The sequence below is a fragment of the Symsagittifera roscoffensis genome, chromosome 8, assembly GCF_963678635.1.
Source record: "Symsagittifera roscoffensis chromosome 8, txSymRosc1.1, whole genome shotgun sequence".
NCBI lineage: Eukaryota > Metazoa > Xenacoelomorpha > Acoela > Convolutidae > Symsagittifera > Symsagittifera roscoffensis.
This window is the reverse complement of record NC_087069.1, coordinates 18,409,979-18,423,096: the sequence shown is the minus strand read 5'-3', so window position 1 is coordinate 18,423,096 and position 13,118 is coordinate 18,409,979. Positions and strand designations below refer to the sequence as shown.

At 35.4% G+C, this 13,118-nt stretch overlaps 1 protein-coding gene across 1 annotated transcript in view; it reads right to left on the bottom strand.

Moving 5' to 3' along the window:
* LOC134852940 (uncharacterized) overlaps nt 1–13,118 on the bottom strand; it is a 343,687-nt gene that overhangs the window by 12,250 nt on the left and 318,319 nt on the right. Inside the window, exons 2-10 of the mRNA XM_063868816.1 lie at nt 11,339–11,502; nt 10,280–10,651; nt 9,749–9,828; nt 6,993–7,149; nt 4,986–5,131; nt 3,657–3,808; nt 3,330–3,506; nt 1,067–1,197; nt 198–385 (exon numbers count right to left, since the gene is read on the bottom strand). Coding sequence (XP_063724886.1) covers nt 198–385; nt 1,067–1,197; nt 3,330–3,506; nt 3,657–3,808; nt 4,986–5,131; nt 6,993–7,149; nt 9,749–9,828; nt 10,280–10,651; nt 11,339–11,495 — 1,560 coding nt within the window. The 5' untranslated portion in view covers nt 11,496–11,502. The remainder of the gene's footprint in view (nt 1–197; nt 386–1,066; nt 1,198–3,329; nt 3,507–3,656; nt 3,809–4,985; nt 5,132–6,992; nt 7,150–9,748; nt 9,829–10,279; nt 10,652–11,338; nt 11,503–13,118) is intronic.

Genomic DNA, 13,118 nt, shown 5'->3' with positions numbered 1-13,118 from the left:
ACATTTTGTTCCTTGTCCAGATTCCTAGACCCAACAATGAATAACACCACGCACGCAAGCTTGCCTGTGAGAGTATCACTTTTGTTGGCAAGTAAACCTTAATATCACACTCTAATAATTCTTTTAGGCAGAAAAAGAAGATAGATTCTTCCTATTCGCTTCGCATAAATCTAGTCGCCTTTCAAAGTAAGTCCAACCTGAATTCTGGCCGTATCCTTGGCTCCCCTCAATCCCTCATCTAGCGCCTCCACAGTCACACCCCCTGGACCCATTCTACTCAGAATAGAGTGGGGGTCATGGGAGGGGGAGGGGTCCACTATGAAACCCTGTTCGGCACACTTTTTAGACCCCAGAGAGAAATTGATCACTTTCAGGGCACGCTGGGCTAAAAAAAAAAACAGTCGACTTCCATTTAACTCCAGTACCATATTTTCAGTGAAATAATTCAAAGATTAAATAGTAATCGTTATAGAATAGCAGAAAATGTAAGCAATGATAGTTAACAATATTAAATAACTGAAAAAAAGAACCGCAATACAATTTCAGGGTTGTTAAGATAATCAGTTTGCAAGAAAGCCTTCATGCGGAAAGAAAGAAAATCAGCCGAGTTAGCAAAAATTTCATTCTCAGCAAAATTTTCAGAAGTACTTACACTCCGCTAAAATGGTATGCTTTTAAAGTTCTCCGAATTTCAAGAACAAGACAATTTAAGACTGCCACTTCATTGATAAAAATAACTCAATTTGTGAACACTGGATCATTAGGTAATTTTTTACACCCTTAAAATTTGTTGGGCAAAGTGAGAGCCATACTTTGATATAATCATGTCAGTGATCGACCAATTAGTTTTGGTTTAACTTTTGATTGACAAAAAAGCTAATAACGATCAATTTTATAAATATTTGGAGTATTGCAAAACAAATTGCACCATATTATTTATAGTGAAGTTTTGAGGAAATCTTGTCTTCATCAATTTTACCCAAATTCAACCCACTTTGAGAAAAACGAGTTTCAAATTTATATTTTAATGAGTTGTGTCCAAATAATTTAAATCAGCACTGAATACCTGCTTGTTGGTAAGTGTGCTGTTGATCCTTAGCCCCAGCTGCGTTGTTCTGATTGGTCGTCTGCTGGTTGTTTTGTTGCTGGAACTGACTCACAGCCTTCTTTTGTCTCGCCACTTCCCGCTCACGCATCCTAAAAAAGGAGGGGAGGATAGAATGAGTTCGAGAAAAAAAATGACATCCTGTAGATTTTGAGTCTAATTCGAATACAAAACCGGCTCTTACTAGTAATATAAAATGAGATAACAGACAGGAGATGAAAGACAACGGCAAAATTGTCCACTTTTCAGTCTAACCTAGAGCATAACTAATTAAAGATTTAGAAGTAGTTTATATTTAAGGATAGCGCCAAAAAGAAATTGAAAGCATCAGAAATAAATTACCTGACAAATAATCTGACCAAAAAATTGAGCCACAAAAGACTCACAAAAGCAATCTGACTCACAAAGGCAATCTGACTCACAAAAGCATTCTAAATGAAACAGAAGCCAGCTAATTTGGCCAAAAAACGCGTTCTTAGACAGAAAAATTATAATTTTGTCCTTGACATTGCGTCTGGAAGATTTTCTGAACACAGAGGAAACTTTTTTTAAATTCAGAACCTTGACATTTTCCACGAATCTTTACAATGCTAACTTCCATTTCATTAAAAGCGTTACAAAAAACTGGGGCTTTGGTTGATATCCCGCGCGAGTACATCAAAAAAAGTCGTAGGCAATCCCGTTTGGAATCATATCATAGCCTACCCTTTGAGTTAAAATTTGAACTCCCAAAAAGCAAGGATTTTTAACTTTCACATTAATTTCCGTATGTATACTGATTCATCACCCCAATCTAATTGAATTATTATTTCAGCATTATTGTGTCGACTTTCGAAAAGGTAACGAAGTTTACGACTAACTTATGCATTTCACAAAAAATCGCCAGATATATTGAGTGAAAAATCATCTTAAATCATCTCAAAAAATAACAAAAAACCAACTAAAAAAGAAACTACTTTAAGATTCCGGATTTGAAAATCCGACCTGTTGATTTGAAATGCGACCTGCATCTGAGCCACGGTCGCTTGAAAGTAAACTAGTGGGGCCCAGCTAATGCTGGATCTACCTGTTCTAATATTTTCAATCATTTTGTACTGATATGGAAATGCTTATTTTTCAAAATTTACGCTGAACCCTAACAATTATCTGCTTAAGTTGGGGATTAACCGTTTATTTACAGGAGAAAAGTACAACGTTCTCTTTCAATTGAAGTTCCTATCCCAGATTTGGCTGAGTAGTTTTCGAAAAGTGACAAAAAAATCCAAAACTCGATCAAAAATTCAAAAACTTGACTTTTCCTAAATCCATAAACTTTTCTCTACTAAAACATGGGAATAGTCTCTGCTTTCCAAAACCTGATTTTTAGATTAAAGATGTCCGCACCATTATTTTTTAGATTCAACCCTTAATATCAGGTTTAGATGGTAGTTTTCGAGAGAAGCGACGAAATTTCTAAACAAAAAACGTAAGAATTTAAAAAGGAAATATTCCCAAGTCCATATCAGCTTTTCTACAAAAAAGGGGGTAAAGCATATAACACAGGGAAAATTTATGCACCATGTTAGTTTTAATGAGCTATCAACCTCGGAATAAGCACGTTATTTTGTGAAAAAAAAGGAATAATTTTCCAAAAACGGGCAAAATTTCAAAAATTGGACATTTTCTGAGGCCATGTTTTTTTTTCAAAACCGCAGGTCATAACCAGTTGCGCAGATAAGATTGGCATAATAGACTTTGTCTTTCGGTTATACCCTTAACTTCCGATTTAGCAGGATGTTTTTGAGAAAACTTGAATATTCTGCGAAAAGTGCAAAAAATTTCCAAAACGTCGCAAAAACCAAACGAAAAACAACATAGATTTTCATAATTTATGTTTTTTTTCGTTGACCTAACTCCAGCCAAAAATGAAGCAGCAATATAAGCCTTTATATTGCTAATGCTTAAATAAGCTTAAATTTGATTGAACCGAAAAATACAAAAAAAACCACCAAATCAGCACTTTTATTTGCGACTTGTTTAAAAAATTTTCCTTCAAATACACTACGCTTAGCTTGTGTAATGAAAAGCAAAAACCGGTAAAAGAGATCAGCGAAAATATAAAAGCGATTTCATCAGAGCGGCGATAGCTAAAAGCAATAACATAACTCCATTGGCTACAATTATGATTACAACTTTAGATCGGTTACAATTTCAGATGATTTGTATTAGACCCACACCAACTTACCTCAAAGCGGCCCTCTCTTTCGCCACTTTCCTAGCCTGTCTATTGTAGGGCGCATGAGGCTGTATGTCCATGTAAGCAGTGACGAATTTCTGCACATCCACGTCGTACTTCTTGCCAAATGGCTTACTCAGAGCGAACTGCATGAACAGTTGGTAGTCGTCACAGCAGAAAATTTCCCTACGAGCCAAAACAAACTGCTTTCTGTTATTTGAACTTTTGTTTTTCTCAACTAATCTTTCATGATCACATATGATAGAACTATTCAAAAATAATAAAAATATAAGAGCATTAACTTTGAGAAACTTATATAAAAGCATTCTCATCTACCTCGAGTGCTTGTATAGCTGGGCCTCTGCATCCGGGTATGGTTTGATTTCTCGCCCACAGAAGTCGCATTTACCAGCAAACACGCCCTCTTCTGTCTCTCGTTCAGTAACAGGTGGGTAGCTGAGCTGTTTCTGCCTTGATTCACGGTTGATCTATAAAATGCAAAATTATGAATGCTGAAGTGATGTTTTCCTCATTTGAATATTCATTTTTATTATCCGCATGACAAAACAAGGTAGTTTAAGAAAAATGGCCAATAATACAACAGAAATTTCCGAATTTATATCCTTTTTGAATCAATAGCTTACTGATGAAGAAAATCATAGATGAGCAAACAGCAATTTAAAATAGAATGCCGGATAAGTACCAGTTACAGGGGCGGATCTAGGATTTTCTCGAGGGGGGGGGGGGGGGGGGGGGGGCGAATTTTCAAAAAATTTTGACGACCTTTTTTTTTGGGTCGACTAAATTGATTTTTCAAGCTCTCCCAAAGCACTGTTTTGCCCCTACTTTGGCAAAATTTTGTGCGCCGCAGGCAAATTTTTGAAAAAACAGTCAAAAAAGCTGTTTTTGGGCACTTTTTGAAAAATTTTGACAAAAAAAATTGAGTTTTATAGGCGCGCGCTCCCCCTCAAAGTTAGTATATATTGGCGCCCAAGGCGCCTTTAGAAAAATTTTAGGGTCGGTCGGCCAAAAATGGATTTCTGAAAAAGTATCAAAGGGGGGACCCTTTGGGTCGGCAGGGGGTCGAACCCCTGAGGGGGGGGGGGGGGGGGCGTCCGCCCCCCCCCTAAATCCGCCCCTGACCAGTTATATTTGAAACACATTTTTTGTATCGCGTTCCTAGTAGAAATTTTTCCTGCGGTTTGAGCGGATTAGCTCCAAATTTCCTAGAACATTACTAGGAGCTCTAAAGAAAAAAATTGCAAACTTAAGTAAAAATTACTTGCAATTTAATTTGCAGTTAAATTAATTTTGATTGAAATTTCTTGGATTCATTGCTAAGATTTTTTGTTCGTAATTGAGAAGAGCTAACTTGAGCTTCGAAAATTAGTTTTCCTTAGCTAAAAACTAAGTATTTTATAGCTCAGAGCTTTTAGCGTAACTGTTCAATTTACTCGTTACCTATTAAAATGAAAAGCAACAACTTCAAACCGATTTTCTTGTCGAGAAAACTTTCCTGGAAATATTCGCATATCGAACGAATCACCACCGATAGCGCTGTAAAATGATATATCACTCTGATTCTGATACGCATTTGTGGTACCCGCTTATATGATCGGAAAAAAATCAGTAGCAAAAAGTAAGAGACCCTGCGACAAAACTGACCCGGAGTATCCTGGGTGGTCCAACTTGTTCGACAGACTCCATGGCCGAATCTAGATCTCTGAGAGGAGGCACTGAAGTGTCATCCGTGACCATTGTAGTCTGGCCATCGTCTTCTTCATCGTACAAGAACTCATCTCCGTCGTCACCTTGAAAAGAATCAAAGCAAATGTAGTCCTAACGTTGGGTTCCAAAGCTTATCACCCCGTGTTTTTTATCCCCCTTTTTCTTAACCCCCTCTCATATAACCCCGAAATTAGATAACACCACTACAATTTAACACCTTTTTAATATCAATTGTTAGAATCAAAGTGAAACTTAGTTGAAAGAGATTCGGAACTATATCGTCGGTAAACATCAAAGCTTTAATTGAGAAAAATTTTGCGAATCAAAATGAATTAACATGCACGCTGCTAAATAAGATAACGTAAAATGAAAAGACGCGTCAAATATTTTATCTGTTAGAGTGGTATAACAATGGTTAAAGAAATAGGCAGTATGATTTTTTATAAACTCACAAACGTCTTTTGTTGCCTTCAATTAGCACCATGTAGGTCATCTCTGTTTTAAACGCGTAAATGAGGGATTATTTCTTAAGCTAATCAAAAAGCAATTAGTTTTGAACGACAAATGCATGAAGTGAATTAAGAATGGCTTCTCTGGCCTCAATTAGTATATCTAATTGGAATACTACTATGTGTGTAAAAGGACTTGATAAAAGGAGTTAAATTGAAACAAACTATCGGTATTAAAAGGGGGTTAAATTGTCGGGGGTTATCTTGTTACGGGGTTACAAAGTAGCGGGTGTAAACATAGGGTGATACATATCGTGGGGTTAAAGAGTGGGACAGCCTAACGTTGGCATCGCACTGGATGACCAACGTAGCAAAAATCTCAACCACTTAGCCCCCCCCCCCACGCGCACGAGAACTAAAGCTATTCATTAACCAATAGGAAACATCAACAAGGATAGCCGGTTTCTGAGCAAGTAGCACAGAATGCTCCGACCATTTTCTTAAAAACTTTTAAAAAAGGTTTTTTTTTTTAGTTTTCATCTTCAAATTGCGCTGTGTGATTCGAGAAAGAATTCGTAGTGTGATTCGAATGTGATCCAAGTAGAAACTTAGTGAATTAGACATAATCGACAATATTGTCTTCAAAAAACAATGGCACAAATTGAAAGAAGAATCTAAAATTTTTTGCAGAATAAATGTTCATATATTTTTTAGAAACCATTTATAGCCCAGGAAGCACTGAATTAATGATCCAAAATTAGTTTGTTTTATAGTAAAATGAAGTTTTGTTTAAGCCCAAAGTCTAGATAAAATAAATTTCAATCTAAAGATCGTTTACTTGCTCGAAAATTAATTAAAAAACACATTTTAAAACACATTTTTCTCGACAATCGGACAACTTTTTAAACAATTTTTAAGTTCAAATTGCGAATGAAAGAGCTATATTTGGAATATCACTAGACACATTCCGATGATTAATTTAGGGCACCTGATATTGCGTGAAAAAAAACTAAAACAGACCCTAATACAAATCATCTCTCCATTTTCAATGGTCGGAACAATTAGAGACGCATCATCTCCCTTGTAACAGTGGGGAATAATTAATTCTGTTTTCGTGATCTTAATTCGTGTTTCATTAAATTATTGTATGTGTCCAATTCGTAAGCCACTATAGAGGCAAAAGCGACAGATGTGAGCAAATCAACATTAGATTTACGTACTAGCTGCCTTCAAGCTGATTCTTCAAGACGCAAATCAAATGTTTAGTCGAAGGATCAATTTTATCTGAAACTAGATTAAACTTAGTAGTGTTCCGAGATTAAAGCCTTCCAAAAAGTGTAAAAAACAGTGGTTTATTACAAAAACGTCTACGCAGAGCTGGAAAAAAAATCGAAATAGCTGGCCTGAAAAAAAACTACAAAACTTTAAAAGCACCCGGTCAAAATTTCGTGCCCAAATTACCCCACTGCTTCATTGTATATTATGAAGAGCATACCTTCTTCTGCATCTGGGAATTCTTGCTCGAACGTGTCGTACATTTCATCCTTCTCTTTGTAGTCTCCTTGATCGGCTAATTGAGCTTCGGCAGTGGTACTTGAAGCGACTGTTTGTTGCCTCAAAAGTGGCGCTTTGTGATCACCTGTTGCGATTGCCTACAAAAACCCCACATTCAAAACTTCTTTCGAAAAAATAAGGAAGGTACAAACTAAAACCTCGTCAGTGACCGTGTATAATCAGTAATCCACATTTCTTTCACGCGTTTTCATGTAACGCCTTGAATAATTCAAATATCAATTTCACTCGTTGTCGCAAGTCATTTTAAGTTTACATCATTTTAGAAAAATCCTGACATATGAATTCCGAGTCACTTTTAAAAAAAAATAACAGAAACAATTTAGACAGAAGCGAAGCCGAGCTTCGCACCACCTGCGATGCAACACAAACATAGCATGATAAATTAGTTACAGACAGAAATTTGGACGAAAACCGCCAGGTCGAAAATCAGTTTTAAATATGTCCAAAAAAGCTCATTCTACCAATATTTTCAAGCATTTGTCTCGAATAAAGATATACTTAAAAACAGCCAAAAGACAGTTGGAAAAGAGTCATGAACAATATAGTAGTCATGAACGATAACAGTAGTCGGAAATAGACAAAAAAACTTCAAATTCGAATTTCGGAGAAAAAATTATATAGCCTTTAAATTCTTTGAATTTTAAGAACAATTGACGATTAGCAATTTTTTGATATTTATTTATATTCCGCTGGACAATCTGTAAATTAAATTCCACTTTCGAAATTAGAAGTAGATCACGCTTTTTGTGACCTTTACACTTTAGTTGCTCGATAGTGGAGGTTGCCTCACTTTTAGCAAGAAAATGAACTGAACTTACAAAAAAAATCAAAAGTCCAACCGCGAAAAAAGTCAAAAATGACTGCGAACTAATTTTCAGACATTTTTTCAAAAAATCGAAAAAAATCACCAAGAATAAATAAGATTATTCACCACGTTAGTAACTCTAAAAACATGACAAATTATTAAATTAAACTTGCGACTTAAAAAAGACATTGCACAACAAAACCGTGAATGAAAAAAAAAGACAGAACTCAAAAAAATTACTTCAAAAAATAACTTAACAGAAGTCGGAGAAATACTACTACAAAAACTTCATGTTTGTATCAGATGTAGTTCATAAACAGCCCTTAAAAACAAATGATTTACCGAGCGGCAACAAAGGCGATTAACTTTGGGTCGAAACCTGTTGAGCCGAAACCAAAACTGTTGCCGTAAAAAATTTCAATAAATTTAAACGATTTTACGATTAATCCAAACTGAAACACTTATTCCCAAACAGATATATTTTGCCCTGGAAAATACGCAAAATAAGTGATTAAGTCTATTTAACATAAACTGAAACAAAATGACAAAAAATAATTTAAAAAACTCAAAATCAGATATGGTAAATTTACATATATGTGATTCTTCAGTTATAGTAAAAACGGTTTAAATTGGAACAAAACTATTGCTTTAAAAAAACCAAAAGACCCTACCAGATAAAAAATGGCGTACCAAGAAACGGAAAATGGACCGACAGAAACTGGGACCAACACCAGGAACCCGAACAAAATTGAGAATTTTTCAAGATAATTTCAACCTGAAACAGGCTTGAGCTAATTACTAGCAAAGTGATAGTACTTTCAATCGAATTTGAAGAAACTGAGCATGTCACATGAAAGATCCTTTACAAGGGTAAAAATAAATTTGCATAGAAACCAAGCGGTACTAAATCCCACAATTTTTGAGCACACACTCGTTGAGTTCGAAACTTTCAAAAAACAATATTTACCACCTCAAAAGACCCATATACATAGAAAACTTGTTTTGCTCATCCAGCGATGCAATATGATCAAGTATAAACCGAAAAACGTTTAAGCTGATAACAAAAAAAAACTAAGATGAACAAAAACAAGAAACGCATTTATACCCAACCGTATTTGATGAGATAAAAACAAATATCTCAAGCAAATATTGAATAGAAAGGGTATTTGACCTGCAATCATGCTCATATTATGTCTATTGGTTGACAAAAGTTCGGACTTGATTCAGATTTAGGGATTGCGTTGGACCAGTTATTTACAAAAAACAGGTCTGTGTTCCGAATTGATAACGGTTCCTTATTTCGAGCACAATCATCACATGGGCAATGAATCCGTGTACATCAATGAAAAAAGCAAAACCAAGTTTTGCAAAATAAGTTTTATTAAAAACTTTTTAAAAAATAAAACTAAAATTCCTTTAAAAATCTTGAAACTCAATTACCTCCACAACTACAGACTTTAGAAATAGCTTCCAGAAAGTTTTAAAAAGCTGAACCTTTGAGAAGAATCCGTGCTACGGGATCTCAGACAGATAAACAGACGTACGATAGTCAGAAAAAGCAGAAAACTTCTTGTTCGAAAAAACAGTCCCCGGCCCGATTTGACCCTCAAGCCTTTGTCGTCTCAAGCTATTGTGTTGATTTACGCCAGATGCGTTGGGTCGTTGATTGAATAGGAATTTATTATGAAGCAAGTTGAAACATCTACAAAACCTTTTCAACAAAATTGTCAACGGGAAAAAGTTGTACCAGGTTGTAACACTGTTGCTTATCGCAAGGGTAAAGATAGAAATTGAAAACAAAACTTTGCGAGTTGGTTGCTAAAATTGCGGATATGATAAAACCAGACACAAAGTATATTTTTGCGACTTACAGTTTGGTTTTCGGGAGCATCTGGAGACTCTTCCATTTCGGCTTTTGTATCTGGTTTGCCATCTGACTCATCCACTACTCCTGGAACAAGCAAGACAAACCCATATTTGACACAAAGATTTTGAAAATCTAAGCGTAACGGCTATTTGAAAAGACGGATAGGATGAATATCGGCTGTAGCTTGGGTCTAGTTTATGATCAAAAACTCTACTGTAAGCATGGTTAAAATGCGCCCTTAGAATAACAATAAAACTAATGGTGGGTTACAAAGAGGCGGTCGCATAGTAGTACCGGAGGCGATCTCCTTTGCGGTGATATAATACAAGCAGAATTGCTAACGCTTTCTAATCGCGAGTACAATCCTTCTGCTTCAATTCAAGCAGAATTTAAGCGAAAGAAACTCGATGTTTAATAGTGCGGTCGATTTGTACCATTGTCGATCTGGTATGCAGATTATTTTGATATGCAATTGAAACTTCAAATTAACCTTCAAATTAACTCAAATTAGATCAAAATTCAAGTAAAAAGTAACCTGCTTCGTTGTCTTTCAGATCATCGTTACCCAAATCCGTTTTTTCGAGAAATTCGTTCTCTATAACATCAACCCCCGTTTGTGTATCTCTGGTTACAAACTCGACCTTCACGCCGTCAAATCTAGTTCTGAACTCAATATGAACTGCATTTGCCTCACGCTCGACCTTTACTCTAGAATTGGGTTCCATCTCGACTTTTTGTTGCCTACTGAGACCAGGGTCGTCGCTTTTTCTGTCCTCGAACGTTTTGACGAAAGTTTTCTCGTTCTCTTCATTTTCTGCTCTGTCGAACTCGTCAAGAATTTCTCCCTTAATTTGGTCTGGAGTTTTAACAGCCAAGGAATTTCCAGATTTAACTTTATCGCCGTCATCTAAACAAAAGTCCTGCTATTGCTGTTTTCAGAAAACGAACATTACACCAACAAAAACTGATATTTAAAAAAAACTAGAATGAACAAAAACGAAGATCAGCGCCTTTTTCTCGTTCACTTTTTGCTCTATTTCGACTGTACAGACAGATAACAAGGTAAATTATTTGATTTTGCACAAATGACTAATCTATAGTTCGAGAGAAGACAAAGTGCGCACAAATGGGGTCCTTGCGGGTAAATCAAAGATGAAAACACTTCCCCAGATCTTTTTTGCCTCCCCCTTGCAAAAATGAGAAATTTTGAGACTAGGAATCAAATTCTTGAATGCTTTATGCTTAATCAGCCCTTTATAGGTATTTATACACAGAGGCGAAGTTGCACTTCGCATACACAAGTAAAAATATGACCGATAACTCCACTTAATTTGTTGAGGGGCTCCTTCCCTACCTCTACGCTAGAGATCCATGATACCTTGAAGCTAAAGTGCTATTTGTAAAGTAATAGCCTGTGTTAATATCCTTAGCATTGGCTGTACTTAATAGCTGATTATTGAACACATTTTGTCGCAACAATATTTGCGCCTTTGGTTGGAAAAAAGAGAGTTCATACTATCACATAATCTTTTGTGTAATTAAATACTAAGCAGCATAGAAGAGAGGGAGAATGCATAAAATTCATCTGTTTCACCTTCGGCTTCTCTCGAGAGGTCCTCATCTTCTTCACCTTCGTCATTGCTCGAATCTCCATCTACCTCATCTGATGGCCTTGAAGCTACTGAGTTGTCACCATCTTCATGTTCATTTTCGTCCAATTCGGCATCATTGGTCAACTCTTCCTCTTCCATCTAATCTGAAAAATCATCAATTTTTAGAAACAGACCGAAAAATTTTTATTTGAATGAAAACGCGTATATTCATTCTTGTAAATGTGTTCCTCAGTTCCCGATAAAAAATTTCCTTCGCATAAAAAATTTCGAAAATGAAAAATCACCTTCGCATAAAAAATTCGAAAATGAAAAATCACCTTCGCATAAAAAATTCGAAAATGAAAAATCACCTTCGCATAAAACATTCGAAAATGAAATATCGCATAATTATATTTCAATAATTTTGAAAGGTTTTCACAACTTGTTGCAGTGACGGTGATTGCAAAAGTTTGTAACCATTGAACTGAACAACAATGTTCTTCTTGTTTTTGCCCTCTTCTTTCTGTATCCATTTAAGATTCATGGCTCAAATTTTGCTATATGATACAGTGCTTGATTTAAATTATCCGGACAAAACGAACAAAACTTGAATTTTCAAACGCGTTTTTCTCAAATTGGGTTAAGATTAGACAAAAAGTGAAGAGAATAAAAGTTGCTTAGAATTTCACCAGAATTAATATGATGCCATTTTTTCTCCGAAATTCTCAACCAAATTTTTAGCCCAAAAATGGGTCATTTTGGCTTTTTTCAATTAATCAAGAATTACGCTGAAACTACTTTGTTAATTGATACAAATATTATATCATTAGAAGCCTCTTACGCAGCCCAACAAAGTTTAAGAAAAGATAAATCTCCAAAAACCAGTATAAGAGAAAAAATTTTCACTTGATAATCAATAAATGTGATTTATATAAAACCCAGAATCTTTGCTTAAAAACAAATTTTACACAATTTGCGCAAATTTTTGGAGAATTAACCCTTTGTTGGGCTGCGTAAGAGGCTTCTAATGATATAATATTTTTATCAATAAACAAAGTAGTTTCAGCGTAATTCTTGATTAATTGAAAAAAGCCATAATGACCCATTTTTGGGGTAAAAATTTGGTTGAGAATTTCGGAGAAAAAATGGCATCATATTAATTCTGGTGAAATTCTAAGCAACTTTTGTTCTCTTCACTTTTTGTCTAATCTTAACCCAATTTGAGAAAAACGCGTTTGAAAATTCAAGTTTTGTTCGTTTAGTCTGGATAATTTAAATCAGCACTGTAGATGAGGGCATTTAAATGGATGTAACCGAGTCAAAAATAGACAACAGATAATGTTGTAAAGACTTCGTTTAGTCATTAAAACGAAGCTCGTCAGAAAGATGTACTGGTTACCGAGCCCCTATAAACAGCACAACAGGTTTCAATTTTTGCAAAAAGATGTTCACTTTCTTTTTCTTTTATTGTTCCGACCATTAGAAAATAGGGGAGGATCTTTGTATTCGGGTATGTTTTACTTTTTTAAAACTTTTTTGTTTTCCACATAAAATCAGGTACCACAAAGAAACCACTGGAATGGGTCAAGTGATATATCATAGCATAGCCCTCTCCGTGATTCGAAGGACATCGAATTTGTAAAACAAAAAATTGTAAGCAATTCCCAGTGTCGAGAAAAACCGGTTTGAAATTTTTGATTTTTATTCTAATTTCGAGCCAGCAAAGTGAGCTTCCAGGCTTACAATAGCTTATTTATGCTGAATATAAGCCGTGAAAATTTA